Here is a 27,210-nt window from a genome sequence, read left to right as displayed (position 1 = left end):
ACCAGTTTGTGTGTGCTTGTGTGTGTGTGTACGTGTGGGTGGGTGGATGTGGCCTGAGTTTACTGTAATGAATAACATTGATACTCTCTGACAGGGTTGGCAGGAAGACTCAAGACATGTGGCTTTACTGCTGTAAAAACACACATCTCCAAGACACAGCAAGGGACAAAATGTGATGGTTTTTTTCATCTGATGTGTATTCAATTACCAAAGACATGAAAGGAATTCTCAGCTTGAACAGCTTGGCTACTGTAATTAAGAGCCTTTTTTGTTGTACATCTGATGTTAATTCTGTTGTCTGGTAATATATGCGCTAAGTTTAATACATGAAAACATTTTTCTAAAGGAAACCACAAATATTCTATATTATCCTATAGTCTAAAAATACATCAGAGAACTGAGGCGCTATAAATTCTCAGTGTGTGTGTTTTATTTACTTTTTATCTTTTCCCCCTAGATCCACCTAAGTATCCTGGCTTGAGATAAAAAAAAAGAAAGAAAAGGTCCCAAAAACAAGCATCTGGCATGCAGGTTTGGCACACAAGAAAGGAATCTGATGTTTCCTAAATCCAGTTTTAGATGTTCAAAACTGAGCTGAAAAATTGGTGACAGTGAGTTTTTAAAGTAATGAAGATTCAGGGATACAGTTACTTTTTTCTGTTCTTTTATTATTTGATTTATAACATTAACTTGACATGCATAGTTGGTGATAATGCATCTTCTCTTTGCTTGCAGGTCTACAGCTGTTCCATGAAAATCTGGATGCCTCAACACATTTCAGTAAATCAAAAATATGCTCTGGAACCATTTTCAGAAATATTCAGATGCCATCGACTCTGTTAGTAAATAAGAGAAACTCTTAATAGTCAGAAAACGAGACGTTCCTCTGCTAACTATCATATGATAGGAGCACTGAAAAACTAAGCAAATCAGATGCAAATCATATGCTTCAGTATTATTTCAACAGCTTTTAAAAATTCACTGGGTACATGTGAACATGACATTACCTGGAAGCATCATTGCAATATAACCATAGACCAGTACTTTTGGTGGCTCTTTGATCCATAGCAACATAAAAATGAGTGTCTCTTTGGGATATTTAACCCGGAGTCCTCAAGTAATTTATTTTAATGCACTGACACACAAAGTGACCAACCACACAACCAGCAACAAGATACGCATTCCTTTCAGGGGTACCTCAAAGGTTTCACTGTTGCTTCTTTAGGCAACTGATTCAAGCCATCTGACCGTGGAATTTAGCTTCTAACAAATACACACACACACACACCACAAATTCACTGAACTATGCAGAAAAGTTTGCAATAGACTATATGAGTATAAAGGTCTTATAGTTAATCTATATTGTCCATAATCCACCCAGCTCTTTAATACTGAGGTCTTTAAGGAAAGAAGAAAAACCTTAAATGGCAACTATTAGCTGGGTAATCAAAAGCATAAGGTCTGCAACTGCTTTTATTTGCTTATTGTAAAAAATACATGCCAATTCCCAAAATATCAAAGTATGTATTATGTCATTTCATTGGATTTAAAGACGTCCACATCACCACTTCATCACCACCTCCACTTTAGAAAAAAGGTAAAGACAGAGGACAACAGAAAGAGGTATTTGAGGAGATGCAACGTGGTACAAAAATCTCTGTAGTACACTCAGCCATACAGAGACTCCGCTGTTGGCTGTGGAATGTGTGGCCGTCCACTCAATCAATTACAGATCCAGTGAGAGAGAAATAAAATCTGTGTAACCACATCTCATAGACATTGTGTAAAGACAGCCTGGAGATTACACAAGCGTCAGATGCAGCGGCAGCAGAGCACAGCTGAATGTCGTCCAGTTGATGCTCATAAGTGGGATTGTACTGGACATCTTGTGGAGGTGCGTCAAAACATCTTCCCTTTGCACCTTTATAATGGCAAGGATGATGATGTTGACAATGATGCAATAGGGAAGCCATCGTCTAAGGCGGGTTCTGAGGAGCATGTCATCTTCCTTTCAGCCTCTGGTCACTTTTTAGATTAATCATCTGAAAACACATGAAAATGGTTACTTGTACATAAGATTACCATTTTATAAACTGTCATGAAAGGAGTGTTTGCTAATTTCTAGAAAGGAAAAAAGGCCACATAAGGAGGCTGGGGGTGGAGAGGTGGAGTTACGTACATGACTATGAAGGAGACCCAAATTCATCCTAATTTTCTATTTCATTTGTTTTTGAGATTTAACACTGAATCTAAATAAAATTAAGAAGGAGATGCTGAGTCATCACTAATATTAAATCTACAAAATCTCTTAACTTGTGTAAAGCTAAGGTACAACTGTACTTTCTGTTGCTTTTATTTTGCCCTTCAAAAGCTTCCACACTAATTTAACAGAAAGAGACCTTATAACTTGCCAAACAGAGGAAGTTCTGTTCTTCCACAGCCTTCTGGTTTCTATGCATTACTGTAAATAATGAATTAAAACACCAAAGCAGATCAATGTTCTGCAATGTTTGGGTAAACGGTGTGCTGAGAATAGCCAAATGGATGTGGTGAAATAGTGAATAACGGGAAAAATGTGAATTTTTGGATAAAATCGAACCAACACAGCATCCTCCTAAGGTACAGGGTTTTTGTGGAAGTATTCAGATGTGTAAATATATACAAGAGACATATTGAACTTTTTTCATAAGTTGATCAAATTTCCTGATGTCTTAATGAAATGTGTTTTGTAGTACTATAACTTTCTGAATTTAAAACTATGTGCTTTTGACTTTTGCCCATTCCTGGAGTCATCATGGCAGCAACTACAGACATTACATGACTGGCAAGGTGACCCTCTTGTGATTGTTATCACTCACATTAGTGATGCGCGGGTCGGGGTTTTTTCCGACCCGCGGGTCCCGCTCTTTTAAAAAAATTGGACCGCACCAACCCGCCCCGCACCTCCGCTTCTATTTTTTTTAACCCGACCCGCCCCGCCCCATTAAAACACATCTTATGACATTGACGAATGCTTTTATTTAGTCTGAGAAAGGTGCATATGGTCTGCTAAATTGGCACTGGAAACTGGCAACACAAAATGTATTTTCATTTGAACGTTAAGCCTATAAACATAAATAGGCAAATTAATAAAGTGTTTTAAAGCGTTTAAGCGTTAAGTGTTATAAAGCACATAGCCAATGCTGCTGTTGTTGTCTGCACTGATTACCTCGTTGAACCTGTCCCAAACCTGTGATTTAGCCATTTGACCCTCCTTCTTCTTTTTAAGGACGTAAACACCCGAACGTATATTATTCAACACTTCTTCCATCTTTTGTTGCTTGTCTGCTTGGCGCTTTCTGCACGTAGTCTGCGTAGCCTATTACGCGCCTACGTGGACATTACGTTAAAAACGTGACCTGTGTTTAAATAACTGATAAATATTTTGTCTTACATATTATAGTAACAAAATGTAGACACTGATTAAAGTCTTTATTTTCAGTTTGACAAAAAATAAAATTAATAGATAGAACTAGATATTTCAGAATAGTAAACCACACCAACCCGCCCGCAGTGAAGCGAAAATTCTTTGACCCGCCCCAACCCGACCCGCGGGTTAGGCCTACCCGCGGGACCCGCGGGTTAGGGGGCGGCCCGCGCATCACTAACTCACATCACATAAAAAAACAACAACAAAAAAAAAAAAAAAAAAAAAAAAAACCCCACAAGATAAAACACAAATCCATGACTTTGTTAGAGTCAGAAACCTCTCCTTTACCAAACAAGCAAATGAGGATTTTTTTAATGTGATGTGATTGACTGCCCAGATTTGCCTTTCTGTCTACAACCAACATCAGTGCAACACTGCAACAGTGTTACAGCAGATCCCAACAAACCTCTGTTACTTTATTGTTTCTGAAACACCCAAGCAGATTGCCAAAGCCCACATTAGAGAAGGAGGCCTCAGTATGAAATTCTAATGACTGTGAAATGAAATTTTGGGTTTGAAAGAATCATTGCAAAGGGAGAGAACAACTGCAAAACTCACCCAAATCACATATATACCTGTATATATGCCATTAAAAACTGAGGACATTGGTCGATTGTTTCTGTGCTTTAATAATACCAATTGATGTTGTAATATGAATCATTGGCAATGCTGATTAGTTACCTTTACAATAAAGTATAACTTGTAAGGGTTGTGCATTTGTAGAATAAGCAGCACTGCTAAATGTGTGGGTATAGCCCACCCAAAAATGGGTCAAAAACCTCCCGTTGCTGTTCACTCTTGTTTTGAGTTTCTTGGTGGATTGGATGATTGTGCGCTCCCACGGTAATAATAAAAATAAATAACTAACTGGCCACTATTTTGAATTTTTTTCTCACCTGTTTTTGTAAACTTCCTGTTAAATGTAAAAATATATCAAACATTCTTGATCTGTAACTTATCCAATCAGTTTGAGGGGTCTTGTTTATGCCACAGGTTTTAAAACTACATTTGAGTTTGTGTTTCAGTATAAAGACAGCAGCTAGAGGTAAATGATCTGGATACAAACCTTGACAGTTGCAAATCTGAAATGATACAGTAGGAAAGCCACACAAACATGTACTTACCTTCTTTACGCAAAAAACACTTCCAAAGGCAGAAGCATAGGGACATGACCAGCAGAGCTGCGACTGTGGTGACTGAGATCAAGATGGTGAGAGCTGTGCCAACTACAAGAGAAAGAGAGGGAGACCTGATCAGGAGATTTATCGTTTTCCATTAACGGTTAAACATATAATTCTTTCTATTTGATTTAAGTGCTGGTATTTGTGTGTCTATACAAATATGAACTACTACTTTGAACTGGCTCTAATAATTTTTTTTATTTAATTTACTGTGTTACTGTCTGATTTCTTTCATATGTGCACTATTGACCCAGTAAGCCAAGTAAGCCCCAGTAAGTAAGACCCAGCTGTGCCTGTAATTTATTGAATGTCATGATCTGTGGGTTTGTTGGGTTGGTTTGGATGCTTCTTTCTTGGGTTTGTGTAATTTGTCATATCTAGTTTAGTTTGGTTAATCCTGGTTATATTATTTTCATTGCTTTTCACTTACTCCAATGAAATGAAATGAAATTAAATTAAAATGAACGAATTAAATGAAAAATACTTTGTTCATCCTAGAGGGAAATTTCAGTGTTTTAGCTTTTTTTTTTTTATATAAAAAAATAATTAATTAGAAGATGAAGAAGATAGGGCCTTGTTCCGGAGGGCGATGACTGCTGGCAGGAATGACCTATGGTACCTTTCTGTCTTGCATTAGAGTTGAAGAAGTCTCTCACCGAACACACTGTTGTTTCTTCACTGTGTAGTGTAGAGGATGTGAGGAATATTCCACTATTTTCTGCAGCTTGTGCAGCATTCTTTTCTGGACATTCAGCTCCAGCTGCTTCAGAGTTATCCCCAGCACTTATCCAGCCTTCGGGATAAGTTCAGTTTCTTTAAATCTCTGGCTCTGATGTTGCTGCCCCAAACGGCTGCACTACTGATTGCACTTCCCATAACAGACTTATAGAAGATATGCAACATCTTGGTGCTGAGATTAAATGATCTTAGCTTTCTGAGGAAGTAGATTCTGCTCTGTCCTTTCTTGTAGATGCTTCTGTGTTGCATTTCCTCAGGAACTCTTTTCTGACTCAGGCTGGAGTTGAAAAGGTGCTGAAGAATCTAGCAAAGCTGTTCTGAGCAGGTTTTCAGATCCCTGGGGCTGACACCATCTGGACCTGCAGCCCTGTTCAAATTCAGTTTCTCCAGATATTTCTTCACCTGACTGCAGGTGACAGACAGGTCTCAGTGTGTTCTGATGTGGAGGGAGATGAGGCTGTGTTAAGGTCCATGACTGAGCTGCAGGGTGACAGAGTGGTGTGTAGGAAAGCTGTGAGCTTGTGGAGGGTGAGTGGTCTGTTGGGCTGGAGGAAGGGATGACCTTCAACCCACTAAAGAACATGTTCAGCTCATTAGCTGAACCAGTGATCTCTTTCATTCCTGACCACATGTCTCTCTCATTGTTCTGCTGGAGCAGGCAATCTAACTTTTCTTTATACATGTAGTGCTCCTTGCACTTCTTAATCTTTGTTTTGAGTTGTTTTTGTTTTATTTTCAATAACTCCTTGTCTCCATCTCTGAAGGCATTTGGATGTTTAGCAACTTTTTTTTAGGTCACTGGTCATCTAGGACTTGTTGGGACAATGCAGTCCACACAGAGGTTGATATAATCTGTCACACATTCAGTCATGACATTGATGTCATCTCCATGTGGTTCACAGAGGACTTTCCAGTCTTTGGCCTCAAGGCACCCTCACAGAGCATCTCCAGCTTCCTTAGACAAGGTTTTAATAATCTGTGTAATGACTCATTGCTGCTGCTTGTAGGTGAAGGTGATACCTAAATTATGGTCTGATCTTCCCAAAGGAGGCAGGGCAGAGGAGCTGTGTGCATTTTTAACATTAGCTTAAAATAAGTCCAACATGTTATTTTCACTGGTGGAGCAACTGACAAACTGCTGGGATGTTGGTAATGTTGCAGAAAGTCTCTAGAGATTGCAGTGAATATATTAGGATGCTGTGTTTGTAGCCTAGCAACGTTTGTTAACACACACAAACTGTGTTGAATTAGTTCTTGCCCTGTTCTGTGTCTTGGTTACTTACTGTTTATATGTTTTGTTGAATACTGGATCTTTCTGCCTTATCCTCTAACCTGGATTTCTGTTTTTGGAATTTCTGAGTTCTTGACATTTCTGGTAAAGTCTGAACAAAGTTATTTTGTTTCTTAATCAACTGCCTCTTTGCATAATTCTGTGTTTGGGACATGACATTGTGGCTTCCCTGTAGAACATTAGCTCCAGGTTGCCAAAAATATAAACCAGACAGAAGGTCTGCCTCTGTCAAAAAATCTGAATCCAAAACACATTTATACAAGCACTTCTAGAGGTTACAATTATTCACAAGTTAGGGTCTGAATTCTGAGATTTTGATGGGAACAAGTTAAATGTGTTAGACAGTAGCTGCTCAAATCTAATATTTCTCATCAGGTTTCTATACAGGATGTTTAGGACAGATATAAAACACATATCCATCATGCAGGGTGATTGTGTGTATATGGTAAGCAAAGCTACCCTATATGTAACATTGAAATGTTACAAATAAGCCTGCAATGATGCATTAGCCTTGGATTAGCAACCAGCCAGCTAACTGTTCTACCCTTATCAGGGGAATGTGTCTTTCCTGGATGCCAGAATTAGATTAACTTGGCCAGTCTACTGCCAAGGACTGCAGTACGGAAGCGTGGAGCTGCCACCCAAATTAAAAAAAAATCGGACCTTATCACGTTATAACGTGATAAGGTCCGATTTTTTTTTTACTCGGGTGACAGCTCCACGCTTCCGTAGATCTGACATCAAACCCCTAATATTTAAAAGCAGAAGACACTGTTTGCTTCCAGTGATTTTGAGACTGAATTTTATTGACTTTCTTTTCTTCAATCATTAGAGTTTGGCTAAGTGGTTAACAACATATATACCTGTGATGTATAACAACTGAAAAAATAGATTTATTTCAGCTTTACTTTAACATTTTTTATGCTTGATATGTGTAATTACTGAATTGTAATAACTCAGCATTTTACTACTGGCCTGTCCAAAGTTATTTCATGGTGGCACAATATTTTTGAGTAAGTTACTCAAGAAAAGATTGTGCACTGATATTATGAAAAAGATCAGCTTGTTAAGCCTCAGCTGCTTGATTATATGTGTTTACAGTAGGGATGGGCAGAACGATACTCTGGAGTCGATACTTCAATATCAGCCAGTCAAAATATTGGCTAAAATACTTTTTTGAGTATTAAGATACCACTCTGCTAATAATAAACATGCCATTTGTTTTCACTTCTAAGAGTTTTAATTAATAAAATTGCATTTGAAGCCCAGCCACAGTGTATTTCCTCTGTGTTACATGATTATAGTAGCCTAGCAGATGTCTTAATGATGCTGCTACCGTTGATGATGATAAGGCTCCGTTTTGATATTTTCCTGGTTTAATGCAGGTAATTAGACATTATGTTTTATTATATCCATCATATTATATATATATATATATATATTCCCCATTTAATTAAATTGAATAACCTTATTTTTATCTGTAGTTTAGTTTATCATTTAAAAAGATTTTTTTATCTTATTTTTGTTTAAGTTACTCATCAATATAATTATTGTTTTAAAACATTTCTTTTAAGTTTTGATGTTCTTGAGTATATTTATATTTCATACTACCCCTGCATGCACTAAAGATATTATGCACATTTGTGATTTTCCTTTAAAAGCCAATTGATATTGGTATCAATGAAAAAAGTACCATAAACTAAAGGTATCATATCTATAGGAAAATGGTGGTATCACCCATCTCTAGTTTACAGTGACCAAACACCAACAATGTAAAGCAGGTTGTCATTACAATATTTGGTTTTATGACCAGTTTGATGACGCTTTAGTGCTGTTTCAGTATGTGCTTTACATAAAATGACAGCCTTGCTATATTGTAGGCACGATGTCCCCATGCAAGCACCTCTTTATACACACACTTTGATTTGGCTTTAATTCCTTTGCCCTCAGTTCATTCTCTGAACCTTACACACACAACACTGTGGAAACAAAGCTATAGTAATGCCACCTCCTGTCAACCCTTCAGAAATATAATTATGTTGAATACCCCAAGTCAGACTACAAGTCAGATTTCCAACAGGGTGAAATGAAGGGAGCTCAGCAATCCTAACCTCGAAAGCATATATGGATGACATCGGTTTTTATACGTATTATTAAGATTTTTGCACAAGCTTTGATATGAATTGCAATAATAACAACTGGCTAGAGAGTAAATCCCACTTATCCTCTAACTTGTTCAGCTTGAACATTGTCAGCTTGGGTGTGACGGTATTTTAGGGTCCAACATTCAAGTTCAATGCACCATTATTTCAGCCAGATCAAGTGTAAGTCAACAGGAAGTCAGATGGCTTGTCCAGCAGGAATATTTGTTGTACGTGCTCCTACACGCTTGACTGAGAGGAACAGTAATCTTCAAGTTGTATATAGCCAAAACTGAGAAGTAGACCGGAACATGAATAAATAGACATAATTGAAGATTTTATGATGGATATACATATTGATGCAAAGGTTCACTGGTTAAAAACTTACTTTTAGTGTTCATGGATACAGCTATTGGCGATTCGAGCCCTTTGTGATGCACCAGACATTTGACAGACACATCTTTCAACAACCCTGATTGGACAGTCAGAGTACTGATGACCAAAGTGGTCCCATCACCCTGGGGCAACAGCGTGGTCACAGGGGGGCCCATAGTGCGGTTGTCTCTCTCAACGTTCCACACAATCTCCACTGGGGGCCGAGACACGGAGGTACAGTTGGCCTCGATCACACCTGGAGAGGTGGTCTTGTAGCTCACTTGAGGTTTTGGCAGCACTGCAAAAGTGAATGAAAAGCAAAATATTTTAAACTAATGTGACACAGCAGCACACATTTACAAATAAACAATTTTATAGATTACTTTTATCCTTTTCAGTTGTAGTGTGTGTAAAATAAACATTCTGGAAAGCTCTGGAGATGTTATATCACCATAATAAAGAGTGGAAAGCATGCTGTGGTAGGGAGGGCACATGAAGCATGTTGTCTTAATACACAAACTGGCCAAATCCATATTCCAGTTGAGCCCGTGTTTGTGTATCATGTAGGCGATACCTGGGATAAAAGCCTCAATACCTCAGCTCAACTAAGACGTGAACTCCTGCTTTTATAAGATCAACGAGTAAATCTCTGAATGTTTTCAATTCCCTGTTCTCAGGGCTGTGCAAGGAATTTCATGCACTGGAACCGAGAAGATTTTTGTTGGCAGAACACATTTAGCCACAGATATTTGGCCCTTATAGTTTCAGCATCTTTTCAGTGTTCTGAAGGATGAACTTCACCCACCACAGTCTGGATAATGTCAGATTATGGGGTGGGTTTGGAGCCGGGGGGGAAATAAAAAAAATCTGATAATATTGCAAACCATAATAGTCTCTTAAAGATGAGCAAGAATCTGCTGTGAAATTTGAGAGTCCATGTGTGCAACAACAATTTTGTAATACACATAGCTTTATTTTGTTTGATACTTACATACTTATTTTCTGGCTCAGAGATTAAATTTTAAAATAAAACAAAGGCTTTAATGACTCAAGTTGAGAGATCATACATTAAGACAATGCACATACACATTTTGCATTATTTTAGCTGATTACCAAAACATGTGCAAGTTAGAGTTATAGTGAATATGGACAAAGTACAGATTTAATGTAAGTAAAACAGACCATCCTTAGGTTGGGAAAACAAGAAAGCTCCATCCGAGATTGTGAGAAGATGAAGCATAGCAAACGCACCAAGCTGCTTCATTCTGACAATAAAAGAGGGAATGTACTCATGAGCTTGTAGGGCTACATGAAATGCCCTACAAAGAAGAGTTCATGAGAGCAAATACAGTACTCATAAGCTTTAGCAATAAAATTAGACCAGTTTTAGAAGGAAAAATAAAAGCCAAAAAAGCATCCTCAAAGCCAAAACTGTTATGGAACAGTTATTTTTGCAAAGACAAAACTGAGACCACTATTTACCAGAATGGAGACACAGCTTGTGGTCTATAAACTACAACATCATCTGTAAAACATGTGGAGACAGCGTCATGAAACAGGCATGCACAGTTTCCATAGACACAGAGTGACTAGAGTACATTGAAGCCAGAAGCAGCGAGATGGAGGTAATAGGAGCATACGGTACTTTCTCAAAAGCCATATGCAGCAAAGTAGACTATCTTCACAAAACGCATGAGCAATGCCCCAAAGAATTTAACAAAAGCAACCTTGGAGGTTTTGAACATAAGCATGTGAAAAATATTATAAAAGCTGAGGAAATAGCTAAATCTAACCTGATAAAGATGTGTTTTACTGACTGGAGACAAAAGTAAAATAGAAAAATCAACTTACAAGCAAAAACTTAACATATATCGCTAATGGTTTGAGAAAGCGACACACAGGAGGAAATCCATTGTGGTGACATTCTTAGATTTCATATTCCAGGTAAACATTGCAACACTTGTACAAATGCAACAAGTCTCTTTTTGACAACTGAAAGAATTTCAAATAGTCCCGGTTTATACAGACACCTGCAAATCATGTCTTGCTCATCATTGATCATGGCAGCATGTTTAAAAGTGGGAACAAAGCAGGGGGTGGAGGGTGCAGGGCATTGTGCCATCTACAGTGGGATGAGGGCAGAAGCATGTTGACAGAAGTGGCCAATAAAAAAAAAAAGTATTAATGCTAATCATGCCTCAGCACTAGGAACACCTACTGTACTGTACAGTTCAATTTCAAACAAAAGCACATCTGTTTCGTGAGATTATTGTTAGAGAAAGGGAACGGGAGAGAAGTGAAAAAGCAAATGAGCACAAAGGGAGGCAGACAAAGCACAGAAGGAATCACTGTCTGCTGCAAACACTGGCACAGTCATGCATCAGGACCTCACTCCCTGCCTCCATCATTCTTTCCAATGGTCCATTATTCACGTGGACACACTTGCTCTGTGTTTGTTAGCAAATCGACTGACACTCTGCTGCTGTATCATAAAAGGATTCAACAACCATGATGAGGAGGAGAAAATCTGCATTCCTCTCTAAATCCCAGGGTACCTGTGTTTCCTGCCTGCAAAGTCCAGGTTAAGCCTTCTTGAACTTGCACCATAGACTATCTCCTTTATTTACCTCATGTCCTCCTAGCTCCTTCATTTACTGCAGGACAAATTCTCTCACAACTACAGCCCTTAAAAATGTGCTTTTCTTTTATAACATTGACACTGATGCAAAGCAGCAGAAGATTGAAAACTGTTGCGGCTACAATGGCACGGGTGACAAATTTATTCATGATCACACTGTAGGGATGCAAATGTGGATCGGTCCAGAGTTAATGACTGTACTTCAGACTGATGGATTGCCGTGAAATTTGGTGTGAAACTGAGTAGGTAATTTGTTCCAAACATTCATGGCTTCAAGATTAAGACTCAAGTTAACTTTTTTGCTCCCAGTTTTCTTATCACCACCAACAACGCAGACTTTCCACTTGTTCAACATCAAATTTAAGAACTAATGACTTAATATGGAGAATTCAATACAGAGGATGACTGTCAAATTAAATAAAATAAAGCAGGAATTATTCCACTTTACAGTCTATTTATATTGTTCCACGTGTGATTAAGGAAAAGATTGTTACAGAAATAATGGCGAAAAAATTATTTGCTGTGAAATGTTACGGAAGCAGAGCTGTTGCAGGATGTATGAAGCATTAATATGAGCATTAATTACATACATTTAATGGTGTAGTTTGACCGATCTATAGTCTACATCACTTGGCTCTTCACAGGTGACTAAGTCTGCTGGAGCTGAATCAGTTTTTTAAGTTGTGATGTTTTTTTTGTTATTTTAATGGTCTTGTCCTCGATGGTCTTTGCAGAGAGAAACTTATCTCTAAGTTTCTGGCCTGTTTCACATTTGCTTCTTCTGTTCAGGTATAGAAGCTCTGATATTGCAATGAATGATTTTTCTGTGCATTTTCCATCTGTGAAAGGCATTCTGCGCCTCACCATCTCATACGCTGCCTGAATATCTGCAGCAGTAGTTGACTTTGGGGATTTGATGTACTTTTTTAAGAGCCAGCACTGCTCAGCTTTCTACAAAAGTTCAGAAATGGCTTTTTGTCACTCATCTCCAATTTCATACTTTTTGTGTTTTGTCTGGAAATGTCTTTAAACATTACATTTTTTGTTGTTTGCTAATTTCTTGGCGCAGATAAAGTTGTCAATGAGCAACAGTTATGTGTCCATGCAGAATCACACTATTTTCCTTTAGAGGCAGTGCAGAAGGGCTAAAGAGCTGCAGGCGGCATCATACATACATGCAACATGCATACCCCTGCCATTGGGGGTACCTTATAGATGGACAAGCTCAGAGTGATAACAAATCAACAGTGAAAGGTTTAACTAGGGTGATTGCCAACAACAGAACACCTTCTCCTGAAGAAAAATGCTGCTTGAGGTGCAGCGAGACCTGCTAAACTTCACTCTCCTTTAGTTTCTGATGTTCTTTTTCTCTCTTCTTAACCTATCAATAATTCTTAGGAGCTCTTTATTCTTTGACTGAAAGTCTCATGGAAATAGTTGAAAACCAGATAAATATTCATTCCCTGCATGTGTTTGTAATTATTTACTGGCAGTTTGTCTAAGTCTAAAGCTATTGTTGAAATAAAAGATCCTGTCGGGTTAGAACAGAAATCACCTCGAAAAGCAGTCACAAAGAACACAAGCACCAAAAGGGAGGAACTGACAAATGAAAAGAATGGATGTCTGTCTGTAGGTTTCTGTATTAATGGCATATAGGAAAATGTTACATCTCTAGCTGTGCCAGTGGTATGAAATAGTAAAGACCTCCACCCTCCTAAATGGGCGTAGCACAGTTGTGTGCAGATGAGACACATACAGGCCTCAAATAAATGTAACTTTTTTTCTGAAATCTTTCAGTTTAGTGAAAGGTGGTTTGTGTAAAATGGGACCAATATTTCTTTTGGAGACTTTGGGGCTTATAAATCAGTGAGAATCTATCTGCATGTTCCTTTCTCTCACAAAATTAATGGGTTCTTGTCTCTATAGGCAAAACTTAGTGAGGAAAAAGCCCTTCTATTTTTTGAAAAAAAAAAAAAAAAAAAAAAAAAAGGTAAGTTCACCAGTTTCAGCTTGATAGGAAAAACAGATGCGTACAAACTGGGAATATAAACACATATTCAAGCCTATGAAAGGCAGGTTCTGAACTCAATACAAGCTCATAGGAAGGAAACAAAAGCCTCACTAACTGTAGAGATACAAATGTGCATATTGTTTATTTATTTTGAAATTGAAAAAATAACCATTTACCATAGGTGGAAAGGCAAACCACAGAGCTCTTCGGCCCATCTGAATGCGTTTCGTACAGGCAGGTGTAGCAACCTTCATCCTGAATAGCAACAGGCTGGATGGTGAGCTGGCTGTCCGAAAGAGAGGCAGCAAGCCAGACTCTTCCCTGGTACGTTGGCTCAATCATGGGGTCACTCCGCTTGGCAAAAGAAGCCACGTCTGTGGAGTCGCCTTGGGCAGAAGTGTGTTTCCATGTAATCTGCTGCACCTTTTCAGGCAAACCATAGGAGCATGACAGGGAGGCCTTCTTGCCACTCACTGCTGTTTTATTTCTGTCAGCTGTGACTTGTGCTGGGGATTGGAATAAAAAAATAAATAAAAAAAAAGGAGGATGAAACATGAGAAAAGATATTGAAAAGAACAGGGAGACAGAGAATGCAAACAGGGCAGAAACAGAAATATGAGGCACCCAAACAGAAACCAGTCACTGAAATCTGCACCAGCTGTTTCTGGTTAGTAGTGTATGCCTTCATTCTCCCAGTGCGCCACAGCTCTTTATTAACATGACTGACTCAGTCTCTCCAGGCTCATTGGCTTGTGTTCAGAGGTTAACGGTGATTAGGGACATCTGTATGCACATTTTTTCACTTTTAATGGTTGCATGCAAAGGGCAGGCATCCAAAACCAGTCAAGTCATGAAACACCAACAGGGACAAAGAAACGATGGAGATGGAATCCAGACAACTGTTTTTAATGATCCTCCTGCGGCATTTCTGTTTTAGTCAGGTTATTCCTCACTTATTCTGATGGTTACTCTATGCTGAACACTTACTGGAACAAATGTATCATTTTCATACTCTTAAACTGAAAACAGATGTGCAATGATATTAATGCTGTATCAAAGAGAGGACAGGTAAGCTCATAAGATGCTTGCGATTCTGGATACATGAGCTCATCAGTTTATCTCTGACGGTCTGGTCTGTCTCTCTTCAATGTGTCACTGAGATCATAATTCAATCAAGCTTCATGTGGAGGCTTATTACACTCAGTTCAAGACTTTTCCAACTCTGCCAACACACCAAGATTCCCTTCATCCACTTCATTTCCTTCTGCTTATGTGGGCTAGGATTGCATGGGCAGCATCTTAAGCAGGGAAGCCCAGACTTTCCTCTACCCGGCCACTTGTTCCAGCTCATACGGGGGAATCCCAAGGTGTTCCCAGGCCCTCCAATGTGTCCTGGGTCTTCCACGGGGCCTTTTCCCTGTAGGGCATGCCTGGAACACCTCACCAGGGAGGCATCCAGTAGGCATCCTAACCAGATATCCAAGCCACCTCATCTGTCTCCTCTCAATGTGTTGGAGAGTGTGTTCACTCTGAGCCCATCCCGGATGATCAAGCTCTTCGCCCTATCTGTAAGTGAGAGCCCAGCCACCCTGCAGAGGACACTTATTTCAGCAACATGTATTACAATCACGTTCTTTTGGTCACTACCCCAAGCTCAGGACCATAGGTGAGGGTAGGAATGTAGATTACCTGGTAAATTGAGAGCTTCACCTTTTGGCAGCTTGTTCTTCACCACAACAGACTAATGTAAAATTCCCTTATTAGGGTTAAATTGAGATTTTTCTATCTATTTTTTTATTTTTTTTATATTTTTCTCTGTGTCTACTAGATAGAAAATTGATTTTCTGAGCTGCATTACTGCAAAGCCGATGGTGTAGCATTGTATTAAAGAGCATAATCTGACACACAAAAAAAAAAAAAAAAAAAAAAAGAAATAATCACTTTTAATCCAAGTTTGTTCCACTGAGCCTCATTTTAAAATCGTCTTAGTTAGTTATAAACCAACAAGGACAGCTTTTTGTGGTGCATTTACATTTATAGATGCCGCAGATAAATGCCTTATATAGAATGAAGAATTTAGAGTAGTTGGCAGCAGAGAATAAAGTGACATGCATGCATGATTTGCTTGTTGAATCCATGTAAGACTCCAGTAATGTGCTAATCATAGACAGTATAAAAATCCACGTGGAGAAGCCAAAACTCTTCAACACCAAGAATGAATTCCAACTTGTGGCCGTTTGCTGTGTGTCCTTTCCCTCTCTCTAACCCTTTTCAGTCAAGTTACTGTCAAGTACAACAACTAAGTAAAATTTCAAAGTTTTTTAAAATACCCTTTAATCAATAAACACTGCAAACCTAACAGTAATCTAAAATACATTTTGTGAGCATTGTACATGCTTTCTACAGTAGTTGATTATTGGTTTGAGAACAACTTGTTTATCCTTTCAATCTAATTAAGCATGCACATTTTAGTCACTAGTTTGAATTGTACTTCTATAAATTAGCAGCCCTTTACAACAAAAAACATATTTATTAAAGAAGCAGACTGATTAATTGGTCATCAATTAATGCTAAAAATCCACATTCATTCTCCTCCATCCTCCACTCAGATCAGTCTTTAATTCTATAGATGCATCAACTTTCTTTTATATCATGCCACAAATGCCAGATGCACAATAACTGACTCACCTGTGACAGTGAGACATGTGTGTCCCTGCTTTGGACCGGAAGGAAACAGATCAAAGATGCAAGTATAGCAGCCTTCATCACGGAAGCTCACCCGACGGATGGTGATAACGGAGGTATCCTTTGGAGAAGGAGCAAGCTCCACATGCTGCTGGCCACTCACACTGTCTCTGTTGCTGGGCTGATAACTCAGCAGAGTCTGGTTCTGGACGTCCAGCCAACGCACCTGCTTCAAGACGTCACCTCGTTCCCTTGAAACACTGCAGGTAAGAGTAAAGGGCTTGTCCAGTGGAGCTTCCACATGTCCCGGTGCTGTTACTCTGCCTGGAACATCCAGCAATATGTTATGTTAAAAATAGTAAGCTTCTGTAGTTTGACTTTTTTTTTCCTTAACTTTTTTGATTTGTTTGGTATAGTCATACTCACAATGTAGTTGTTGCACCAACAGTAGGAGTAAACACAACTGCAGACCTTTCCTACAAGAGGTAGGAATCATCATCATCTTCTTCACTGCTCAGAAAGAAAAGAAAGTAGTTCTGATATTTCATAAGTCATTACATCTATCACAAAACAAGATCAAACGCTCCTGTAATTTCCACAACTGTTAGTCCAAAAATGACAAAATAACTCCCTACAATTATTTTTATCTACGTTCAGAGCCAATTCCACTTCTATCATCAGTTCCATCCAACATCATCACATGCATTCAAATCCCCAGAAAGCGTCTCAGTTAAAGGCTTTAACAACATTTAAATACTTTCAGTCATCAGCCCAGTAGATCATAAGTTCATCAGAGCTAAGACTCCCGATTTTCTTTTCTCCTGTACATCATTTATTAAATCCATTTATAAGCAGATTAAAGACTGATGGACTAATGTGATTAGATCAAAAGATTAAAAGCACTAATTACTTAAAAGTTTCCCATTTGTTATCAAATTAGGTAACAATGGTAAATTATGAAAAGGTATATTAAAATAAAGTGTTATGCTCAAGCAAAATGTTCATTTACTTTATTCACAATTTCCATGAGATGCTAAATTATACATTACTATCGAAAATATTGCATTTTCTTTTTACTTCTAGGCATTATCTGTCAACAGAATATGACTATAAGAATATATATGTGACAAATATGAAACTGTTATTATATAGTGAAGGAAGAGACATAACAGTATGTAAAATAAGTTATTTATAAATGTTTTTTGTTCACTTTGTAGTTTAACATTAAACTTTTACTATACTCACAATCAGTGTTGGGAAAGTTACTTCCCAAGTGTAATATATTTCACATTACCAGTTACTTTCAATTTTAAGTAATACATTTCTTTACAATATTACTCTCTGTATAAAGTAATAAGTAACATATTACTTTTCAGTTACTTTTCACCAAAATAAGCATTTAGGACAAGGCATTACGCAATGAAGGTGCGCAATATTTTGTCATGGTGAATAGTTCTCATTTAAATGTAGTTCCTCATTATTATAGTATGTGTGTGGCAACAAAGTCTAATGAGGTTGCATCAGAAAGTAGTTGTTAATATGAACTGCTGAATTACAATAATGTAATGATATGGAAGAATTAAACGACATGATGTGATACAAACTCTTGTTCTACACCTCATTGTTCTTTTCGATTTCTCTGATGTATTCAAAATAGTGAGAGTAAACCCACTTAGAAAATGTCGAGTCGGTTGCCATCATTCCTCGTCCTTTTCTTCTTCTTCTTCTTCTGTTAATTTAAAGCCGCCGCCCTCGTCTTCTTCTTCTTCCTCTTCTTCTTCTTCTTCTACTTCATATTTATTTTCGGCTGTTGCGCGATGGTTGTTTTATTATTTATTTGTCTGATGTTTATACTGACAGTTGGGATTGTAACGCATTACCGGACTCATTTACTGTAATAATATTACCAAAATATAGTTAGTAACGCGTTGTATTACTTCGTTACTGCCAAACGTAGTATATTAGAGTAACGAGTTACCTTTGTAACGCGTTACCCCTAACGCGTTACAAACTTCATATTAACAACTACTTTCTGATGCAACCTCATTAGACTTTGTTGCCACACACATACTATAATAATGAGGAACTACATTTAAATGAGAACTATTCACCATGACAAAATATTGCGCACCTTCATTGCGTAATGCCTTGTCCTAAATGCTTATTTTGGTGAAAAGTAACTGAAAAGTAATATGTTACTTATTACTTTATACAGAGAGTAATATTGTAAAGAAATGTATTACTTAAAATTGAAAGTAACTGGTAATGTGAAATATATTACACTTGGGAAGTAACTTTCCCAACACTGCTCACAATTCATCAGAGAGCTATAAAAACCTAACTGGTGCTTGCAAGTGAATGAAACAATAATAATCCAAGAGCAAAACAGATACAAACAGAACATATATAAAGCCAATATGATGGTTTGATTTATTTGAAATTTTAGTATAATTTAGGTGAAAATTAAACATCTGCAAGGAATTAACCACAGAAAAATTTGGAACAAAAGACTTTTTGGAAATAACATTACAAAATTATTCTCTTTCCACTTTTACATATATAAAGAATCTTATTTTTACCCTCCATTAGTATATGAAAAGAATAGAGGAGAGCTCAGTCTAACAGGTTTTCTATAATGGTCCCAACAGATTATTTTATATACTCATTAATGCAGATACTCACCTCTTTCGTCTTTACAAAACAGGTAAAAAGCCACAGCTTCACAAGTTCTACCTCTGCAAAATTCCAGGCATCTTACAATCCAGCAGTCTTTGGTCACATCAACAAGCCAGAAACTATTCTTCCCTCATCCAAACGCTTTATGCTGTGCGTCCCACAAACTCAGTGAGCACCAACCGGCTGCAGCACTAAACCAAGGCTGTAGTAAATATTTGTGGCGCCCTCTACTGTCACTTCATGTGCATTGCTGGCTTAGTGAACATCTTAAATTTGTTTGTAAGCATGGCTAAAGTAATAAACCCAGGATTTGTCTCGCATAAACCGTTTCACATTTCTCAGTGACATACGTTTGTATCATATATACCTCAAAGTATGTATTCTGTTGTGCCTATTTGAGTTTGTTCTGTTTTTATTCCATTTGTTTTTTTTTAAATTCATTTTAGTTTGTTTTATTTATTTTATTTTTCATCTCTTTTATCAATTTGAAGTCGTTTGAATTCTCCATTTAATGTTTCTTTTGCACCTTGCTGTAATGCTTCTAATCTTTTATTTAAAGCACGTTGAGTTGTCTTGAACATTAAACGTGCCATAAAACTAAACCTGTCTTGCCTTGACTATTACATTTATTTGTTTAATTGATGTTATCATATTTTTCTTACTACTACTACTTACTACTTTTCTACTTCTTACTACATTTTTTTCTTAGTTTCTACAATTTTTCTTTAATCTAAAACGAGACCCTAAATTGAAGACGTCACTTCTCTGCGACGGAAGTCAATTGACACGGCTCATTTTTGTGACGTAGCTATAGGCGACCGTTGTAGCATGACAGCTAAACAGCTCTCAAAATGAGCTTATTAGAGACGAAAGATTTGATCTTTACGTTCAAGCTGTGCTGTTTTTATTGTCGGGTCAACATGAACTGAAACGGGCCTCGACGTAGTCACACACGTAGGGTGAATTTTCGTTGCACTAGAACCTGTTTTACAGACATCAACATGTCGTTTCTCTTGGACTCAGTTATCATGTTCACCTCTCAGGTAATGATGAGTTGGAAGAGTGTTGCGTGCATTTCTTTCACTTAACATGAATAGTGGGCGAACGGAAAAAGCTTACATACAATGACTAATATCACTGTGAACCCTGCGAGCATCCTGGAAAGAGTTTTTGAACATTTTGTGGAAACTTTTACTTATTTTATCTTTCTTAGGGCTGGAGCAGCCCTGAACACAGTCATTACGCTAATATTTAACAACTTAATAACGAGACAATCACAAAGTGGGTGTGGGGGAAAAAAAAAAGTCAAAGTCGACGAATTATTTTCTTACTTTTACCACAATCAGTAGCAATACTAAAAAGTCAAGACCATTTTGCCTTCGTATACATAACTTTGAGCTAAATCTTAGTTTTAGGCGATAATGAATGAAGACCGAGCAGATTACAATAATTAATATTAATATAAGCATGTGTTGTATGTGGAGGAGAAGTTTTGGGGACCAAATTAAATTGTAATACTTGTTAAAAGTTGTATTTGTTATGTATAACTATACTGCATATGCATGTATTGAATTAAATTGATTATTGTTATATTTAAAAATTTAAGGGTCATTTTCTCTATTTAATATCACTATTGTAGATTTACAGCGCAAATGTAAAATTTAAAACAAATAAAATCGTTGAGGAAAATAAGTTATGCTTTTTTCATTTGGGTCAAATTAAAATGAGGCTCACTCACTCTGAAGTGGAAAACTTTATAGATTAAATGTTGCATGACATAATAAATGTGAATATTGTTTCAGTTGCTCGGTGTCATATGACAATGTACTTCTCTATAACCATTAAAATATATATTTCGAGATTTATTTACATTTGTGTATTTAAAATACAGAAATGCAAATGTGGGAGTAGGTTTTATCCAAAGCTGGACTTTGAGATATTCAGCCTCTAATGATATCAAATATGTTTATTACCCCAGGGTAGAGGTTATGTTTTAGGTGGCATTTATCTGTCTGTCTGTTAGCAACATAACAGTTTTCAGGAAATCTCAGAAATGGAATAAGGAACCAGTAATTTGATCCTGGGGGTGATCTAAATCACCACCTGGATCCAGTAATTTCTTTAAGGATTCTTTACTATGGGGACATAGGGATAATTTTGTCAATTGAACTTCTAACTCAAAAATAATACCCACAATCATTGACTTAAAAAAAAAAAAAATTACAAAGACTTGGCAGAGGCCTGCACCCTCCGAGTGCTTCTAGTTCAAACAATTTTAGTGAAAAAAAAAGAAAAAAAAGTTTTTATAAAAGGAAAAATGTAATGATATGTTTGCTTCTTTTCTTCTTTCACCATTTTACTTATCTCAGGTGCTGTTCTTTGGGTTTGGCTGGTTGTTCTTTATGCGACAGCTATTCAAAGACTATGAGGTGTGTTGTTTATTGACAAATGATCACTTTTTTTTTTTTTTTTTTGCTGTTTACCTCATCATTATTAGTTATGTCTAAAAAAATAAAATCTCCCGAAATTCTGCTTTTGTTTACAGGTGCGACAGTATGTTGTCCAGGTGGTGTTCTCTGTCACGTTTGCTTTTTCATGTACCATGTTTGAACTCATTATCTTTGAGATTCTGGGTGCCTTAAGCAGCAGGTGAGTGATTTCTCTGCAAGATTATTGCTAATTATTGCTCACAATTAATGAAAGATACTAAATCTCATGTTATCACAGTTCCAGGTATTTCCACTGGAAGCTGAACCTGTATGTGATTCTGCTGGTTCTTATCTTCGTGGTGCCTTTCTACATCGGCTACTTTGTTGTTAGCAACATACGCCTGTGTGAGTGCAACTACTTTTATCTACTGAGAGTAGATAGGGACCAAATGTTTGATGTTTTAGTTGGGATAATTTTAGAAGGTCGCTGGTTCTATCCTCAGCTTGGGGGGAGGTTCGAACCTGAGGGGCGGTGGCCTTTCTATGTGGAGTTTGCATGTTCTCCCCGTGTATGCATGGGCATTTGAGTGGCTTCTCACGGTCTCGCGCTAAGCCTCAGATTCTCATGCTGACATATGTAAATAAGTCGAATGGAGAAATAATAGCTGCGAGCACTTCCTCATTTATTGTTTCACTGCTCCCCACATGTAAGCAGAACACACACATGTAGCCTTTGATGTCTGTACAAAGCCCCCACTTCCTGGTCTACCATAATAACCCCTGTAAAGTGCAGGCACATTACACAAAGAGTCAGCCGATATACTGCCGTATATGACAAAGTACACATCAAGAGCAATGCCGGCTAATCGAGAGGTTCGGGAGGATTCCTAGTGGCCCGCATTACTTTTGGACTGGTGTCCCAGCATGGCGTCCCAGCGTGGCGTCGCAGCAGCGCGGTTCACTCACTGCTCATAGATCAGTCTGACACTCAGCGATGAGGGGAGATATTTCAGCTTTACAAACGATGCACACGGGACTATATATTTTTTTTTTAATACCTTGATACTAACTGGAAGTTTTGCCGGTTTTTCCTGTCTGAGCCTCATGTTTAATATTTTTTTAATAAATATTTTTTGAAAGACAATTTTGTTTACAGAACAGACTTTATTATCCATCATACTTATTGTGTTTGGTTGTGTTTGGTTTTTGTTCATTGTTAATGAGACTGAGAGTCTGTGATATTTATTGGTTTTGTTTTGTTATTTAAATTTTGCATATTTTGCACATGCATTATTATGGCGTTGTCATTAGCTGAAAATGGTCTCAAAACGACAACATTATCACTTTGCACAATATTATCTTTTATTGCAATAATTTCTGATAAAATTTATCGCACAGCAAAATTTGTTATCGTGACAGGCCTAGACTAAGCGGTAGATAATGAATGAATGAATGAATGAATGAATGAATGAATGAAATTTAGTTCACAGTTGTCACAGTTAAGTTTTTGTTTTCTGTTTGTGTAGTGCAGAGACAAAGGCTTCTTTTTGCCTGCATGGTGTGGTTCACCTTCATGTATTTTTTCTGGAAGTTGGGAGATCCATTCCCCATCTTAAGTCCAAAACATGGTGAGTGTGGGGTACTTTCTTTACTTGACCCTTGTCAGGTTTATGCACGTTCATAATGTGGATACTTTGTATTTGACAGGTTATTAATGTTTTGTCAGAGCACTGCAGCCATTTAGCTGTAAAAAGTAAAAATATCAAGCAAACTTCTGGTTTAGCTGTTTTCAGTATGTTGTCTTCTGTTTAGGGATTTTGTCCATCGAGCAGCTAATCAGTCGCGTTGGTGTGATCGGTGTCACTCTCATGGCTCTACTGTCTGGGTTTGGTGCCGTCAACTGTCCCTACACTTACATGTCCTATTTCCTCAGGTAAGCCCAACTATGGCTTCCTCTCACATCTCCTGCAGCTGGGCCTGTTTATGAATCAGAAGTTTTTTATACTCATCACCAAACAAAGGATAACAATGCTTTTAAGCAGCTTGCGTTTGCTAACTTCACAGAAATGTAACAGACAGTGATATCCTTGCTCTGGAGAGGCGGCTGCTTCAAACAATGGACATGATTGTCAGCAAAAAGAAACGGTAAGAAAAGCCACATTTAAAAAAATAGTTTATCTTTTTTTTTTTTTCCCCAGCTTAAACAACTGATTTGTATTTTTGTGCAACCATATTAATCAACATGTTTTGTTCTGTTTGTAAAGAATTGCTATGACACGGAGGCAGATGTACCAACGTGGAGAGGACCAGAACAAGCAGACCGGGTTTTGGGGCATGATCAAGAGTGTCACTTCTACACAAACAGGCAGTGAAAGTATCCTTAACACAAAGATTTTAAAATAGCAGCAAAAAAATATAAAATAAAATTTAGCAACTTTTTTTCAGCTACCTATCACTTTATTGTATTGGGAATAGATATCAGCCTTGACTTCTTCCTTCCAGATCTCTCTCTGATCCAGCAGGAGGTTGATGCTCTGGAGGAGTTGAGTCGACAACTTTTCCTTGAGACGGTGGACCTTCAAGCCACCAAGGTAATGCAAGCTTTGACTTATTGGATGGAGTTTCAGTCTTTTAACAGATTGGTTATAAATTCTTTCAACATGCCAGTTGTCCCAATAGAGTTGTAGCTTTGATCTCTTGGTGGATACTGAGATAGGTAGCAATGCAAAGCCACTTCTGTAGAAAAATAAATGAATGAATTATTGAATGGCTGATGACAGTGGAAATGTAACTACAGCATTGTGGTGATAGGCACCTTCAACAATGCATCTACCTTATTTTACACACACACACACATGCACCTTTGATAGATAAATGGCTGAGTTAGTGGGTTGGCTAAACTAAATAGTACTTCCTTATTCCATGTCTACAGTTACCTGGACAATCTCTTGCAATATGCTTTTCAAGTCTGTTGTTTTCAACCTCATTTTCAGAATCATCAGGTGTACTTTATTAATCGAGACTGGGAAGTTTCAGTGTTGCAGCAGCATTATGGAACACTGAGAGCTGCTGTAACAGGCTCTCATCTACCACAGCGCCATCTAGAAATCCTCCATTTGGTCATCTCTTTCTCTATCAACACCACGCCAGCCAAGCACACATCTAACATACACAGAAAAATATATTTAGTGTTAATCTACACGTATTATAAAATTAGATGAATTAGTAATTTATTGGGATGAACTACACAGAGTCATACAACTGCCTGCAGGTGATAAATGTAGTTGTTTTGTTCCTGTTTGTAGTTAAGCTGCACATAAGTACAGGATTCTTTTCATGAAAGCTTGTTCTGCTTCTTTATCAGCTGCTGTTGATGCAGTTATGCACTGCAACAAAAATATTAATTTCCACATGAAATACTGTGTTTACTTAGTACAAATTCAGGTTGGCTTGATAATGTGCTTAACAACTGTACTTAAGTATTAGATGACAGCAGCTGATGAAAGAAGTTTTATTTAAAAAGTTGTAAATGTACCGGCTCTTGTTGGTTTATTTAATAACTTATCTGGAGCAAAATAACATGTTAGTTATTTTAGAAGTTTTAATATACTGTATAAATATATAAAAATAGTGCTTAAGTATTCATCATGAATTAAAATCAGGAGGATTCTTTCATCAGGATAATCTATCTTCCAAAACCCTGCAGAGTTGCATTACTGCCCATTTTGCTCATATGTAATAAATTATCACTAATTCTTTCACCTGACTTCTTATGATTTTTAGGAGCGAATTGAATACTCAAAGACATTCCAGGGAAAATACTTCAACTTCCTTGGTTACTTCTTTTCCATCTATTGTGTTTGGAAAATCTTCATGGTAAGCATGGTAACACTTACATGATGAAACCTCAAACAGCTACGTTATCGACTGCTGTGTGTTTTAAGTTAAAATGTGGTTTTGTATATTTCATTTTAAAAACATCTTAGGCCACCATAAACATTGTGTTTGATCGAGTTGGAAAGACGGATCCAGTGACGAGGGGTATTGAAATTACAGTGAACTACTTGGGCATTCAGTTTGATGTAAGACACACATACATTCTAGCACACACCAACTAGAATGTGATTCCATGTATTCTAACCTCGTCTGTAACCACTCCTTGTTTAACTTTTAAATTAACATTAAAGCTAAAATTTCCTACAATTTTAATGATTTGCTTTATAGGGACTCACTGTTTGTCCCCAACAGAGTAGCAAGTCCTCATAAAGGGAGCAAGTACATATATCCATACTTATAGTGACCTTTTGTGAAGATTATCATTGACTTATTATTGTCTTAATTGCTCTCTGTACTTTAAACCCAAACATGCCCACATTTTTTATTTTCTCTAGTGACACTTATTAGGTTTATTCTTAAAGTTAACATGCAATGATAAAATAAAATCCCAACTTTTTACCTAATTTTGTCCTCCAATTGTTTGCTTTTCTTATTCTATTCTTCCCCTCTTTTCCAGGTTAAGTTTTGGTCTCAACACATCTCGTTTATCTTGGTTGGAATAATAATTGTAACGTCCATACGGGGCTTGCTCATCACACTTACCAAGGTAAGACTACATGGTACTCTTAGCCAGGGAAATGTTAGGATACTGAAAAGCAGTGTTTTGATTAATAAATATTGATGAGCTACTTTTACTTATTTAAAGCTAAAATTAGAAAAATTCAGTCCAAATTAAAGGTAATTCATTTTGAAGGTGATAAATCTGTGTAATTTCCAGCTGGTTTGCTGGAATGGGTTTTATTTCCCATATTTTTGTTTAATCAGAATGTTATCTGCTGCCTCATTTTTAGTTCTTCTATGCAATATCAAGCAGCAAATCTTCCAATGTCATCGTGCTTGTACTTGCTCAGATCATGGTGAGTATTGTTTCTTCTCAGTTAACTTTTGTGACAAACTACAGTAAAATCAGATTTCTTTTTCTCTGTTTCTCAATCTAATAGGGGATGTATTTTGTGTCATCTGTACTGTTGATGCGCATGAGCATGCCATTGGAGTATCGCTCCATTGTGACAGAGGTTCTGGGAGAGCTGCAGTTCAACTTCTACCACCGCTGGTTTGATGTGATCTTCCTGGTCAGTGCCCTGTCCAGCATCCTCTTCCTCTATCTCGCCCACAAGCAGGCCCCAGAAAAACACATGGCCCTCTGAGCTCCTGCAGCACTTCTCTTAATTAGAATGAACTTCTGGTGACTTTTTATCTGGAGAGATATCCAGAAATCAAGCTTATATACATAGATTCCTGAATCAGGAACGGCTGATTACTGGGTCCAGGTTTTGGTGAAATTGTTGGAAAATGACATGGAATATTGAAACTCTCTAAAAATAAAGTAGAAAAGAAAAACCATTACAAATCTCAAATGAAAATTTTCAAGGAGATGCATACACTTTGCTTTTTGTCAAAATGTCAATTTCTTTCTGTCTAAACACACTGGAACAAAAGTTTTTACTGCAGATCCCTGTTTCAGTCCCACTGACGTGCATACATGATGTGAATGTGTGAATGTGAATGCCACCTCCAGT

At 37.5% G+C, this 27,210-nt stretch overlaps 2 protein-coding genes across 2 annotated transcripts; one reads left to right on the top strand and one right to left on the bottom strand.

Moving 5' to 3' along the window:
• Positions 1-647: 647 nt before the first annotated feature.
• zgc:113337 (uncharacterized protein LOC503741 homolog) lies at positions 648-19,351 on the bottom strand. Its single transcript, XM_042002730.1, has 7 exons — positions 19,212-19,351; positions 16,956-17,039; positions 16,533-16,853; positions 14,021-14,350; positions 9,209-9,493; positions 4,594-4,695; positions 648-2,042 (listed from the first exon to the last, which is right to left on the bottom strand). Exons 2-7 carry the CDS (start codon positions 17,029-17,031, stop codon positions 2,035-2,037), a joined length of 1,122 nt encoding a protein of 373 aa, XP_041858664.1. The 5' UTR covers positions 17,032-17,039; positions 19,212-19,351; the 3' UTR covers positions 648-2,034.
• Positions 19,352-20,001: 650 nt separating this feature from the next.
• si:ch73-390b10.2 (Golgi pH regulator) lies at positions 20,002-27,064 on the top strand. The gene is made up of 14 exons (XM_042002029.1): positions 20,002-20,248; positions 21,575-21,634; positions 21,751-21,854; positions 21,933-22,039; positions 23,161-23,262; positions 23,447-23,567; positions 23,699-23,779; positions 23,899-24,008; positions 24,137-24,225; positions 25,418-25,510; positions 25,621-25,716; positions 26,148-26,237; positions 26,482-26,547; positions 26,632-27,064. Exons 1-14 carry the CDS (start codon positions 20,207-20,209, stop codon positions 26,836-26,838), a joined length of 1,368 nt encoding a protein of 455 aa, XP_041857963.1. The 5' UTR covers positions 20,002-20,206; the 3' UTR covers positions 26,839-27,064.
• Positions 27,065-27,210: the final 146 nt, after the last annotated feature.

The sequence above is a fragment of the Melanotaenia boesemani genome, chromosome 12 (genome assembly GCF_017639745.1).
Source record: "Melanotaenia boesemani isolate fMelBoe1 chromosome 12, fMelBoe1.pri, whole genome shotgun sequence".
Taxonomy (NCBI): domain Eukaryota; kingdom Metazoa; phylum Chordata; class Actinopteri; order Atheriniformes; family Melanotaeniidae; genus Melanotaenia; species Melanotaenia boesemani.
The sequence above is the reverse complement of the archived record's forward strand: the minus strand, read 5'-3'. Positions and strand labels throughout refer to the sequence as shown.